Source organism: Crassostrea angulata, chromosome 6 (assembly GCF_025612915.1).
Source record: "Crassostrea angulata isolate pt1a10 chromosome 6, ASM2561291v2, whole genome shotgun sequence".
Lineage (NCBI taxonomy): Eukaryota > Metazoa > Mollusca > Bivalvia > Ostreida > Ostreidae > Magallana > Magallana angulata.
This window is the reverse complement of record NC_069116.1, coordinates 16,328,238-16,342,421: the sequence shown is the minus strand read 5'-3', so window position 1 is coordinate 16,342,421 and position 14,184 is coordinate 16,328,238. Positions and strand designations below refer to the sequence as shown.

Below are 14,184 nucleotides of genomic sequence, written 5' to 3'. Positions count from 1 at the left end.
TTAATCATCGCAAATTAAACCTCTAAAGTATAGAAAATACACCAAGAAACGCTGTATTCATCAGTGGTATTTTAATAAAAGTGGATATAAATCATATTAAATCATATACAAACTATTTACTTTAAAGTTACCATGTACCCTAACTCACGCTTTATATACTTTGATAATTAAAGAATACCGACACTCGATTTGTTTTCCATCAAGTTACTCTACTAATCCCTGACCTCTCTTTAGAAGTTCTAATGTTATTCCATGAAAGTTTGTTTTGATTAACACTGATATCTTCCTTATTGTTTACAAACCATTCCATTAATCCATTTGGATTTTCAATAAAATATGTTTAAATTAAACCATATAATATCATTTTCTTATATTGTTTCCTTCAACAAACAATTATGAAAAATGCTAAATTGATGAGGGCATTCAAAACCTTGAAAATTGCGAAAAAGGCGAAAACCGGTCTGTCTTACAAGATAAAATGTTCATACATTCTATATTGTGATTTCTAAATGCATAACGTTATGCTCTTTACATCAACTTCCAAACCGTATGTTAGGGTGGAGATCTTTTCCTTTGTTTTTAAAAGCAAATAATCTAGTATGTCGGAGCTTTAGTTATATTCATACAGCAAATATGAGATCAAAATATGTAGCAGATACTAAAGTTTTTTTTTTGGAACGTATGTTTAAACAGCCACGAGGATGGGTGTTATTCAGATATTGTTTATGATTTTCAACAAAACATTTTACGTTAATCATTGGACAAAAAGTCTAATTATTCGTGTTGGGTATTTTTGGATTAAAAAATAACGGAAATGATTTGAGGGGGTGTGTCAGAATATAAACCTGACAAAGTGTATACCCTCTTAGGGACCAGGATGGAACAGGTACTCGATTCATGTGTAACCGATCAGTGATCGATGTACGCATGTTCTACCACACGTATATCACCTGTTTACCATTTCTACCATAGACACAAAGCACTTTTCTAAATTTATTATTATTGTGACATGATATACTTTTTCTCCAGGTTTATCGGTAAACAATTACTAAAATCCAGATTATCTTTTTTCTGATCGTTATCTGAGTTAATTGTTGCAACAATTGTCTAACTTGTTCGCTGTATCCTATATATATATATATATATATATATATATATATATATATATATATATATATATATATATATATATATATATATATATATATTTTATATTAAAAGCATTATCCATACATGTTTGATTTTTAAATGAAAGCTAGAATTTAATCCTCATTTAGATAAAGTATAAATGTGTAGACGTTTTTAAAGTGTGTAATGTGCAACGCGGTTATTTATTAAATCGTATGCTTAATCGATATTTACAGGCGTTCTGCACCAGTGATGTTTCAAAACGAAACAAGATTTTGAGGCAATCGGTTTTTAGAACGCAGTTCGCAGTTCGCAGTTCGCAATTGAATAGTGAACTGCGTTCTATAGAACGCAGTTCGCAATTCAAAATTTAGTGCGATTGAATAGTGAACTGCGTTCTATAGAACGCAGTTCGCAATTCAAAATTTAGAATTCATATTTGGGGCCCGCTTGCCTTATATGCAATTGAATAGTGAACTGCGTTCTATAGAACGCAGTTCGCAATTCAAAATTTAGAATTCATACTTGGGGCCCGCTTGCCTTATATGCAATTGAATAGTGAACTGCGTTCTATCTAGAACGCAGTTCGCAATTCAAAATTTAGAATTCATATTTGGGGCCCGCTTGCCTTATATGCAATTGAATAGTGAACTGCGTTCTATAGAACGCAGTTCGCAATTCAAAATTTAGAATTCATACTTGGGGCCCGCTTGCCTTATATGCAATTGAATAGTGAACTGCGTTCTATAGAACGCAGTTCGCAATTCAAAATTTAGAATTCATACTTGGGGCCCGCTTGCCTTATATGCAATTGAATAGTGAACTGCGTTCTATAGAACGCAGTTCGCAATTCAAAATTTAGAATTCATACTTGGGGCCCGCTTGCCTTATATGCAATTGAATAGTGAACTGCGTTCTATCTAGAACGCAGTTCGCAATTCAAAATTTAGAATTCATACTTGGGGCCCGCTTGCCTTATATGCAATTGAATAGTGAACTGCGTTCTATAGAACGCAGTTCGCAATTCAAAATTTAGAATTCATACTTGGGACCCGCTTGCCTTATATGCAATTGAATAGTGAACTGCGTTCTATAGAACGCAGTTCGCAATTCAAAATTTAGAATTCATACTTGGGGCCCGCTTACCTTATATGCAATTGAATAGTGAACTGCGTTCTATAGAACGCAGTTCGCAATTCAAAATTTAGAATTCATACTTGGGGCCCGCTTGCCTTATATGCAATTGAATAGTGAACTGCGTTCTAAAGAACGCAGTTCGCAATTCAAAATTTAGAATTCATATTTGGGGCCCGCTTGCCTTATATGCAATTGAATAGTGAACTGTGTTCTATAGAACGCAGTTCGCAATTCAAAATTTAGAATTCATATTTGGGGCCCGCTTGCCTTATATGCAATTGAATAGTGAACTGCGTTCTATCTAGAACGCAGTTCGCAATTCAAATTGTTGAATAGTGAACTGCGTTCTATCTAGAACGCAGTTCGCAATTCAAAATTTAGAATTCATATTTGGGGCCCGCTTGCCTTATATGCAATTGAATAGTGAACTGCGTTCTATCTAGAACGCAGTTCGCAATTCAAAATTTAGAATTCCTACTTGGGGTCCGCTTGCCTTATATGCAATTGAAGAGTGAATTGCGTTCTATCTAGAACGCAGTTCGCAATTCAAAATCTAGAATTCATATTTGGAGCCCGATTGCCTTATATGCAATTGAATAGTGAACTGCGTTCTATCTAGAATGCAGTTCGCGATTCAAAATTTAGAATTTATATTTTGGGCCCGCTTGCCTTATATGCAATTCATTTTTGGGGCCCGAAATTTTCAGGGGCATCTACTAGTGGTATTTCACTACCACTGTGAAATTTGGTGATGCAGTAATCTATAGTTTTTGAGATCTGTATGGTGTCCGGATAGGGCCATTTGCATTAGCGCGACATCGCGTTCAGATAAACGAGACATTGCGCTAACACATGTACACAACACACCGTCGCGCTAACGCAACTTTGCACAACACGCCGTCGCGCTAACACAACTTTGCACAACACGCCGTCGCGCTTACACAGCTTTGCTTAACACGCCGTCGCGCTAACGCAACTTTGCAAGTTTCACAGTCTAGTAGGAAGTCGTGTCCGGAAATATTAGACTGCGCATGCTGAACTATGCATGCACGCAAGCATGGATAAAAAATAAATAAAATGTACTTTGAAATATATATATTATTTTCATTTATTATCAGTGCATATGAATAAAAATATAGTTACTAGTGTGTCACTAGATAAGGATATGAATTTCGTGGATCATTGTTTAGTTGATCCACGAAATTAAATATTCATTGAAGTGCAATTTTAATTAACATTTTGTATTGATAGGTTCATTGGCCACTAATTTACGTATACTTGATATTGTGATTTTCACTTTATCCACGAAAATTGATGCCCTTGAATATCAATGAAACTACAGTATTCAATTGCATATAAGCCCGATTCTCAGAAACTATAGATAACTGCATCACCATATTTTCACAGTGGTTAAGTGAAATACCACTAGTAGATGCCCCTGAAAAATTCAGGTCCCGAATATGAATTCTAAATTTTGATTTGCGAATTGCTTTCTAGATAGAACGCAGTTCACTATTCAATTGCATATAAGCCCGATTCTTAAACATAGGTAATAACAGATTACAAAGCTCACCGAGACGAGGGATCACCTTTTTGAGGAATCACCTTTATGAGACCACCTTTATCATATTATTTGAAAATCATAGTTAATGATCTTGGATATACATGGATACTGTTTTGACAAAATATCGTATAACAATATCATATAATAAAAATTGTATAATAATCATATGTTCATTTCATAGGGTATTATATGATACAATGTTTATCAATACGATAATATAAAATACTATATTGCATCCTATGATACCAGTACAATATATATCATATATTACAATAAAATACTGTAATAAATAATGATAAAATATGATATTGTAACATATGATATGACATTGTATCTTGTTATACATTATTGTATTTGATCACATAATACAATATCATAATATATTATGATATTGATATGATATGATACATTATAATAATATATGATACAATATCATATCACATAATGCATCACAATATTATACTGTATAATATTATAGCATGATATTGCATTGTATGATATTGTATCATATTTAATACAATGTAGGATATTGTATCATATGATACAATAAAATTAGCTACAACATTGTATCATATCAATTGATACAATATCATGTGATATAGTACTATATTATATCATACAATATCATAGTATACTTTATTGTATTATATGATACAATATCACATTATACAATATCATATAATACATTTTCATATATTGATATAATAATATATTATATAAACCAATCTCATTTTATACAATATCGTATTATATGATATGATATATATTATACAATATCATATCATATGATACTATATTATGTTGCAATATCATATGAAATAGCATGTGATAAAATATAATATATGTGATATTATACAATATCATATTATACAATATTGTATCATAATAAACAATACTATACATAACAATATCACAACACAATATCATATCATAATGTACAAAAAAAATTGATACAATATCATATCGTATCATATAACTTTTTACAATATAATATATGATATAATATTGTATCATATAAAACAATAGTGTATCATATCATACAATACTATATCATAGGAATCATATTATATCATTTAACAACGAACACATCTACATGTATCAAGCAGGTTTTAGATAGGATAATTTTTTTTAGCAACTTTGATAATGGAGATCTGCATCTGAAGCTACCTCTGCAGTTCATTAATATTATAGTTAAATCAACTATGCAAGCTATTATCTATAAAATTTGTGACCTGTTCCAAAAAAATAAATCTCATCCAGCATCCGAAACATACGCCTCAGATTCAGCATTCGAGCCTGCCAGGTGCATCAGTATCATAAGACGTATCATCCATGCAAGTTTTATGAAGTTAGGACCAGTAATAACTAAGATATAATCATCAGAGGGCACCTGCTCCAAAAACTTTAACAAACTCTTAAAACCTTAACTTCCTTCAGCATCCGAAACCTATGGCTCAGATTCAGCATTCATGCCTGTCAGGTGCATCAGTATTATAAGACGCACCATCCATATAAGTTTGGTGAAGTTAAGACCAGTGATAACTAAGTTATAATCATCAAAGGGCACCTGCTCCAAAACTTTAACCAGCTCTAAAAACCTTAACCTCATCCAGCATCCGAAACTTATGGCTCAGATTCGGCATTCCTTCCTGTCAGAGGCATCAGTATCATACGACACACCATCTATGCAAGTTTGGTGAAGTTAGGACCAGTAATAACTAAGATATAATCATCAAAGGGCACCTGCTCCAAAAACTTTAACCAGCTCTTAAAACCTTAACCTCATCCAGCATCTGAAACCTATGGCTCAGATTCAGCATTCAAGCCTGCCAGGTATATCAGTATCATAAGACGCACCATCTATGCAAATTTAGTGAAGTTAGGACCAGTAATAACTAAGATATAATCATCAAAGGGCACCTGCTCCAAAAACGTTAACCAGCTCTAAAAACCTTAACCTCATCCAGCATCTGAAACCTAAGGCTCAGATTCAGCATTAAAGCATGTCTGATGCATCAGTATCATAAGATGCACCATCCATGCAAGTTTGGTAAAGTTAGGACCAGTAGTAACCTATAAATTGCTATCAAAGGGCACCTGCACCAAAAACTCTAACTTGCTCCAAAAACCTTAACCTCCTCCAGCATCTGAAACTCATGGCCCTGATTCAGCATTCAGGTCTTTCAAGTCCATGAGTAGGTCAAGATGCATCATCCATGCAAGTTTGGTGAAGATAGGACAAGTAATAACTTAGATACAGGACCTGCAACAAAAACTTTAACCAGGTACGGACGCTGACGCCAAGAGTATAGCATAAGCTCCCCCCGACTTCGTTTCGGTGAGCTAAAAATTACCCAAATATCAATTCTAAATTTGAATTGCAAACTGCGTTCTAGATAGAACGCAGTTCACTATTCAATTGCATATAAGGCAAGCGGGCCCCAAATATGAATTCTAAATTTTGAATTGCGAACTGCGTTCTATAGAACGCAGTTCACTATTCAATTGCATATAAGGCAAGCGGGTCCTAAATATGAATTCTAAATTTTGAATTGCGAACTGCGTTCTATAGAACGCAGTTCACTATTCAATTGCATATAAGGCAAGCGGGCCCCAAATATGAATTCTAAATTTTGAATTGCGAACTGCGTTCTATAGAACGCAGTTCACTATTCAATTGCATATAAGGCAAGCGGGCCCCAAGTATGAATTCTAAATTTTGAATTGCGAACTGCGTTCTATAGAACGCAGTTCACTATTCAATTGCATATAAGGCAAGCGGGCCCCAAGTATGAATTCTAAATTTTGAATTGCGAACTGCGTTCTATAGAACGCAGTTCACTATTCAATTGCATATAAGGCAAGCGGGCCCCAAATATGAATTCTAAATTTTGAATTGCGAACTGCGTTCTATAGAACGCAGTTCACTATTCAATTGCATATAAGGCAAGCGGGCTCCAAATATGAATTCTAAATTTTGAATTGCGAACTGCGTTCTATAGAACGCAGTTCACTATTCAATTGCATATAAGGCAAGCGGGCCCCAAGTATGAATTCTAAATTTTGAATTGCGAACTGCGTTCTATAGAACGCAGTTCACTATTCAATTGCATAGAAGGCAAGCGGGCCCCAAGTATGAATTCTAAATTTTGAATTGCGAACTGCGTTCTATAGAACGCAGTTCACTATTCAATTGCATATAAGGCAAGCGGGCCCCAAATATGAATTCTAAATTTTGAATTGCGAACTGCGTTCTATAGAACGCAGTTCACTATTCAATTGCATATAAGGCAAGCGGGCCCCAAGTATAATTCTAAATTTTGAATTGCGAACTGCGTTCTATAGAACGCAGTTCACTATTCAATTGCATATAAGGCAAGCGGGCCCCAAATATGAATTCTAAATTTTGAATTGCGAACTGCGTTCTATAGAACGCAGTTCACTATTCAATTGCATATAAGGCAAGCGGGCCCCAAATATGAATTCTAAATTTTGAATTGCGAACTGCGTTCTATAGAACGCAGTTCACTATTCAATCGCACTAAATTTTGAATTGCGAACTGCGTTCTATAGAACGCAGTTCACTATTCAATCGCACTAAATTTTGAATTGCGAACTGCGTTCTATAGAACGCAGTTCACTATTCAATTGCGAACTGCGAACTGCGAACTGCGTTCTAAAAACCGATTGCCAGATTTTGACGTGTTCAAGAATTTCTTACCAGAGAACTTAACACAGTACAAGTATGTATTTCCAACGTATATGTTTTGTAAAAGAATGTTTTAATAAGATATATAGCACATGTAAACCAGAGAAATCTGTAAGAATTTGAAAATGAATCAATCAACCGAACTAGATACAAAAGATAAATAAAAGGTTTTTTTAATCCAACCTTTAGTGAAAATACATGTAAACAAAACTACTTAATTGCAATGCTATAAAAATATGATTTTAAAAAATTGTGTCTTTGGTCCACAAGGTTGGACAGTCTCAAAGGTCAGAGAATTTTTAAATGAATACAAGTCAAGTCGGATTATCTTCCCTTTATTTCCGGTGGATTATTTCTTTTCTCATGAAATTGAAATGTACTTTGTCTTAAAAATGGAACATAACTTATTTCTGATAATTCGAAGTCCCCCTTCTTTTTTAATTGAAATGTGATCTTAAATAAACAACTTCATTTATCTAATTGAGCTAATATTAATTCATTAATTAATTAATTTAAATAAGTGTTTCTTTCCTCATAAAATATGAAAATTATTTGGTTCCTGTGTTCGCTCGTTTCCCCAACAATTTGAAAAAAACCGCAACAGCTGTATTACGTGCCTGGAACAAGAATACTTTATGCTATTAAGATAAAACACGTTGAACAGTCGAATTAAATCCTAAATGGAAATGAATGGAATGGTTTTGTATTCATAAAATGAAGATATAGATAAAAACAGAGAACGTGAATGATCAATGATAAAGTTTTGGTATTTTTCAGGATCCAGGGTATAATTGTTACAAAAACACAAATTGAAACATGGCCGACGAAATAATTTACAGCAGAACAGGGACAACAGATTCAAAAAGTATATCCGACAACCCTGAATCATCTGCATTGATATCTGCCATTCTAAGCTCAGATAACATAATTAATGAGGAGCTAAATCTCTTTAGACAGTGGGCTTTTATATGCGAATGCGCAATTAGACACATTCACAACATGGACACCTTCGCAACGGGAAGCAGAATCGATTGTTCCTCTTCACCATCAAGTGATGATGACCAAATGATACAAATAAAGGACACAGAAGTTACCTGCGAAGAAGACTTTAAAGTTAACCAGGCGGGAAATGTGATGATCATGATCACAAAAGACTCTCCTCCAGGTTACACTTTATTGAGAATCTATAAACTTTCTGATCATCTACAAAGGCATGAAACCAAATCATGTTTAGAATCCTGTATTCAATCTGAAGGTGCTTTTTATTTGTCGAGTGATCGCTACCTTAGATATGTCATGAATTTAATAGCAGGAATGGATAAGTATTCACCCCTGTCCTTCCATGCAGGAGAGTCACTACGTCACGGCCCATGTGTTATGCTGAATTACGGTGATCATGGAATGGATTCTGATATGGGCATTGCATTAAGATGTTCCACTTGGCCAAAAGAATCAATAGAATGGATTTTCAGAAGACGAAAGTCTAACTGGCCTGACGAAATTCTGATCGAAAAAATCAAGAAAATGCCTTGTCACGTTTTGCCTGTAGGTCATCCTAACTCCGAGAGCTGTCATCAAGAATGGCGCTTTGCCTTTGTAATGCCAGAGAGAGAACTCATCTGGAATTTCAATGACGTACAAATTCAGTGTTTCGTTATATTTAAAACACTGAAGAAAGAGATTCTAGATAAAATTTCAACCGACGAAATTAATTCTTTTCATTTGAAAACTATTCTTTTTTGGTTGTCCGAAGAAATCATTCATTGGGATGAAGTGAATTTAATTGACAATGTGAAGAAATGTTTGTCTTTCTTAAACAAAAGCATCCAAGAAAGGCACTTATCCCACTATTTCTTTAAATCTAGAAATCTCTTTGCGGGAAAACTTAAAGATAAAACAGTGAGGACCCGTCTTTCATCTGAAATATTAAACATACAGAAAAATATCCTTCAATGCTTTTTGATTTGCGAATGGCGCTACAAATATGAAAATGGTTATTTGTTAACATTGCGCATTCTATTGCAAGAACAACGACAGAGCAACTTTCTTGACATCGGTAGAACTGTTTTGCAAATTACAAATTGGAAATTTCGCCGAAACAAGTACACGCATGCTCGAAGTCTCAGTATGGAAGTGATCATGGGAATCATGTTCCTTCAAACAAATGTTGACAGTTTGATTAAAGTTGCAGAGGAAGTGGCTGATCAGCTGAAAGATACACTGATGGGAACCTTTGCATTGAAATTTCTATCTATCCGAGTTGGAATGCTTTGTCTTGTGGAAGCTAAAAGAACGGCAGACAAAGATGCACGACAAAACTTCGTTTCCGAGGCGAAATGGTATTTTGAGACTGGATTGGAACACGACGTTCTGGCTGCAACCATGTATTTACTTACTTACCACTATCAAGCGAGAAACTATAAAGTAATTGGAAAATTTCTTACTGATCTTTTATGTAAACGTATAGCAATCCCATACAAAGGGACACCCGGACTTGTCACTTGTGGGAATCGTACATTACTTTCGCCCAACATGGACGAAACAGTAACAGAAAAAGATATGGCAAACGAAAACGACGTCGCCTTTGATGTCATATTCAGTTCAATGGATATTTCATGCGTACCTCCTGCTATACAGTATGAATGTGCTCTATTGGAAGGAAGATGTAATTGGTCCTTTTGTTCAATTAATCCACTCGTGTATGTTTGCTATGTGCAGTTTCAGGTTGCATTCAATCAGAAAGAACTGGAACAACAACGATTTGCTGTCGAACACTTGAAAAAGATGGTACTTTATGTTGAAAATGGGGAAGAGAACTTTATCAGAACACCAGTTGAACTTCATAGACATTACAATATATTGGGATATTGTTACTGCCTCATGAATGACCAAACAAATGCTATAAAATGGTTTGTGAAATCCCTGGAGGCATGCCCAACTGTTGGGAATGCAGCAGCATATCAATTATGCATTGCAATTTACAGCTCTGGATATCTATTTTCAAACCTTAAATAAATCATGGAACACGTTAACCTTTGTTGCATACCATTTAATCATGATATGTTCATGATCTTATTTTTTTTGGTAAGTCCATCAATTAATTGTTAATCTGACCCACCATGATGTGAAATACTAGATATTTACTTTCAATAATGGTAACTTATAGAACGACACAACCAACAAGGAAATAATTATCAATATACACTTTTGATATTATCGCCAAAGAAATTCAAGCAAATTCTAGTCGATCAAGTTACGGTAACACACAGAATAATCATTGCCGTTAACTGTCATTAGTTGCAAACCTAAGCAACCGACTACTTTAAAATGTTTAAGACGGTTTTCGTTCTTTTTTAATCCCTCTAGCGCTAGTATTTTGACTAAAAGCTGTTTGAAATTCTATGTGAACGTTGTTTTAATTCCTTTTCATTTAAAAGAAAGATTCTCTCTCTCTCTCTCTCTCTCTCTCTCTCTCTCTCTCTCTCTCTCTCTCCACTTGGCATGTCTAGCTATTTTCTTACAATTCTTTATAAGAGTAATCAGGAGTGAAAATTTTGTTATATTAAGAAGTAAACAACCGTGGGCTGTAAAGTGCAACTTTATAAAACGTTCAAAGAAACTGTAGTTCCCAGGCTGTCCATCGGATTTTTTTAACCCAGAAGCCACGGACCTGCATCTAATAAACAACTATGCAAGGCAGCTGATACAATGTTTTTTTCGTGCTTTATTTCTATTATTACTAATCAATACAATAGTTTTATAAATAAAGACAAACACACTTTCACTCTCTCACTCATTCTAAATGTATATTTACTAAGGGATTATTTGCATGTCATAATTTTTTTTTGGCATCAATATACATGTTGATATAGATATATGTGTTATGCCCATTATAATCATATGCAGATAATAAAAAACAATGAAACATGAATGTCCACCTAGTAATAGAATCATCACATCTCATTTTAATTTGCAAACAACTTTCTCTCTATCAAATAATAAGCCAATATTGATTTCATTCGTTCGCTAATATGCAGATCAGAACTTTTCCTTGATTTGTAAAAAATTGTTAATAATATCAATAAGATAATTTTGTTCTCTTGTATAGCCAAATATTACTTCACTTAATGAGAAGGTTATACCATTTATGTTCATGTTTAGCACAAAATTAGATATCTCCAATAAGGACATTATAAACTTCTAAGTTATTTTTTGTAAAATATTTATAGATTCTGGTAGGAGAGAAAATTGCTTATGTGTATTATGGTTGTCAATAATATGTAAACAAATGACCTTTTTTTAAATCCAAGTACAGTGGTAAATGGCAGATTCAACACCAAATTCATCAAGCTGGATAAACTCTGCAAGATCATTAAAAAATCCAGACAAATATATAAAGCCTTTCTCATATTAACTTTCCCAAAAAAGTGATTTTTTAAATTAATTTTGATTTGAGGATTAAACCAGACAGGAATGTGTTGTGCATGATACAATGTTGCTCAAAATCTGAATAGAAGACTGGGGAACGAACAAGGACCAATTAACCTTCAAAATCACAATTTAATCTTATTTCCCATGGATATATTTTTCCCGTCGAGAAAATCACAATTTATGTAAATCATCAAACTTAGATTTCCTCCCGAAAAATCAACATTGATATGATATCCGTGAGGAAGTTCCTTTGTTGGTATAAGTTGGCCAAAGGTCTTTCTTAATAAACAGCTATTATACGGAAAGAATTTTTTCAAGGCAGTGCACTCTGGTGGTAGGATTCTGTGGTTGTTATGGGCAAATACGGCGATATTAAAGATTAAGACTGTACTAAAATCTCATTTAAGAAACAATTCCTTCCTTAGAAATCATTTTGTTCCTGATTCGACTGTCTGATTGCCTTAATCAATAGTTAGTGTGTTAGAAATTTGGATTCTTCGATGTTGTTAGATGTAGCATTAAAAAAACCCCAAACCATGCATCAAGTAAGGAGGACAATTTTTGAAAACCCTACTTCAAGATCTGACAGTGATGGTAAAGTTTTACCAATACTTGTATATTCAAGTGCTATGGCTGCAATAATCATTATTCTTTTTTTATACGAGACAACTCAGTTGTACAACATCGCTGGATTCTTTTTGTTGCCTGTTCTCGGATTCCTTATGTATTTTACTTCAGTGGTACTCTGCATTGTTCTGAGGGTATTGGTCAAAATCAAACCAAGATGCTACATTACGGCAATCGCTAAATATCACTCCGTCATCAATGTAGTTCTGGCCCTCCTGTGGATTTTGAGTCTTGGAACTTCAATTTATTCCATCATCTGCACGATTGTTCGTGTTCAATGTGCCATGGAGGACTTGCCAGATAGACAAATTCATATTGCTATTGGTGCATATTACATCATTAAAGCATCTTTTATGCTAATCCAAACTATCCTTTTGTCTAAGTTTTCCAAAGTAAGGCTCAAACACACAAAACTTATTCAGTGTTTTTTCGTGATTATTTTGCTGACAAATACAACAGCCTGGATATTCAATATATCGCACGTACAAAATATAACGTCGGTAAACTCAACTCACTGTTACTGGAATACACCTTTATCAACAAAAGTCATTGTTCCCTTGCATACGATAATGCTTTCAATTGAACAGGAGTACAATATTTTATCAGTATGTGTAATCTTAAGCTTGTTTCTCAGAAATACCTGGGATACTTATTATTCCTCTTCTGGCGACATCCAGCACAATGCCAGCACGCATTGGAGGGAGGTTTGGAAACCTAGTAAAAGACTTGTCATTTTTTCAATCATGTCTGTCCTCCTCAATCTACCAACTCTTGTTATTTGTGAGATGAGAAATTCTATACCATATACCTCAGAATACGCAACAATAATGTTAAATATTTTCCTCATTTTTACAATACTTTATGGATTTCATATTCTGCGCCAGATTAAACAACATCGTCTAAACAAAGAGGTTCTATTTGACTACTTTTTCGACAACGATGTAGTTTACATTGTATGTACATCTGGTGCTATTATGTATGCTGCAATTGGAATATCTTTAGGACGCTTCAGTAGAGGAATATTTGACATAAAAACCATAAAATACACTTTATTTCTGTTCGAGAACTACTATCAAACATTATTTATTCTATATCTTAAAAAGTTTAGAGGAGAATTTTATGAAAGATTGCAGTTTGTATTAGTTTTCTTGCTAGTGTCAAACTTGAAGACATGGCTTATCTTTCAATTTCTGATTTATTCTATATCCTACAGTAATGGAAATGAAGTGCTTGGACCTTTACATCCAGCTGCCAAACATACTTTGTACACCTTGATTTGTATCTATCGATTCCAGTCTTGTATCTATTTATATCAATTTTACAAAAAGGAAAGATATGAACAAACTCTTCCAAATTTTTGAAATACTACCAGTTAAACATAATAAAACTAAGCGTTCTAGTTTTTTTGTTTATTGAGTTTTCTGTAGAAAATATTAAAATAAAATAGGTTTTTAAATAAAATTTGGTTGATTTGTTAATCTTTTTTTTTTATTTAACGGACTTAATGCGTTAATTTGAATTACTTCAGTTTGTCCGCTGAGAAATCTTATCATAACCTTACAAGATTTATATGTTAAGTCATTAAAAT

At 33.9% G+C, this 14,184-nt stretch overlaps 1 protein-coding gene across 1 annotated transcript; it reads left to right on the top strand.

The window, feature by feature from the left end:
• Positions 1 to 1,345: 1,345 nt before the first annotated feature.
• On the top strand, positions 1,346 to 10,570 carry LOC128190759 (uncharacterized). The gene is made up of 3 exons (XM_052862936.1): positions 1,346 to 1,407; positions 7,531 to 7,572; positions 8,316 to 10,570. Exon 3 carries the CDS (start codon positions 8,355 to 8,357, stop codon positions 10,551 to 10,553), a length of 2,199 nt encoding a protein of 732 aa, XP_052718896.1. The 5' UTR covers positions 1,346 to 1,407; positions 7,531 to 7,572; positions 8,316 to 8,354; the 3' UTR covers positions 10,554 to 10,570.
• The last annotated feature ends 3,614 nt before the right edge of the window (positions 10,571 to 14,184 follow it).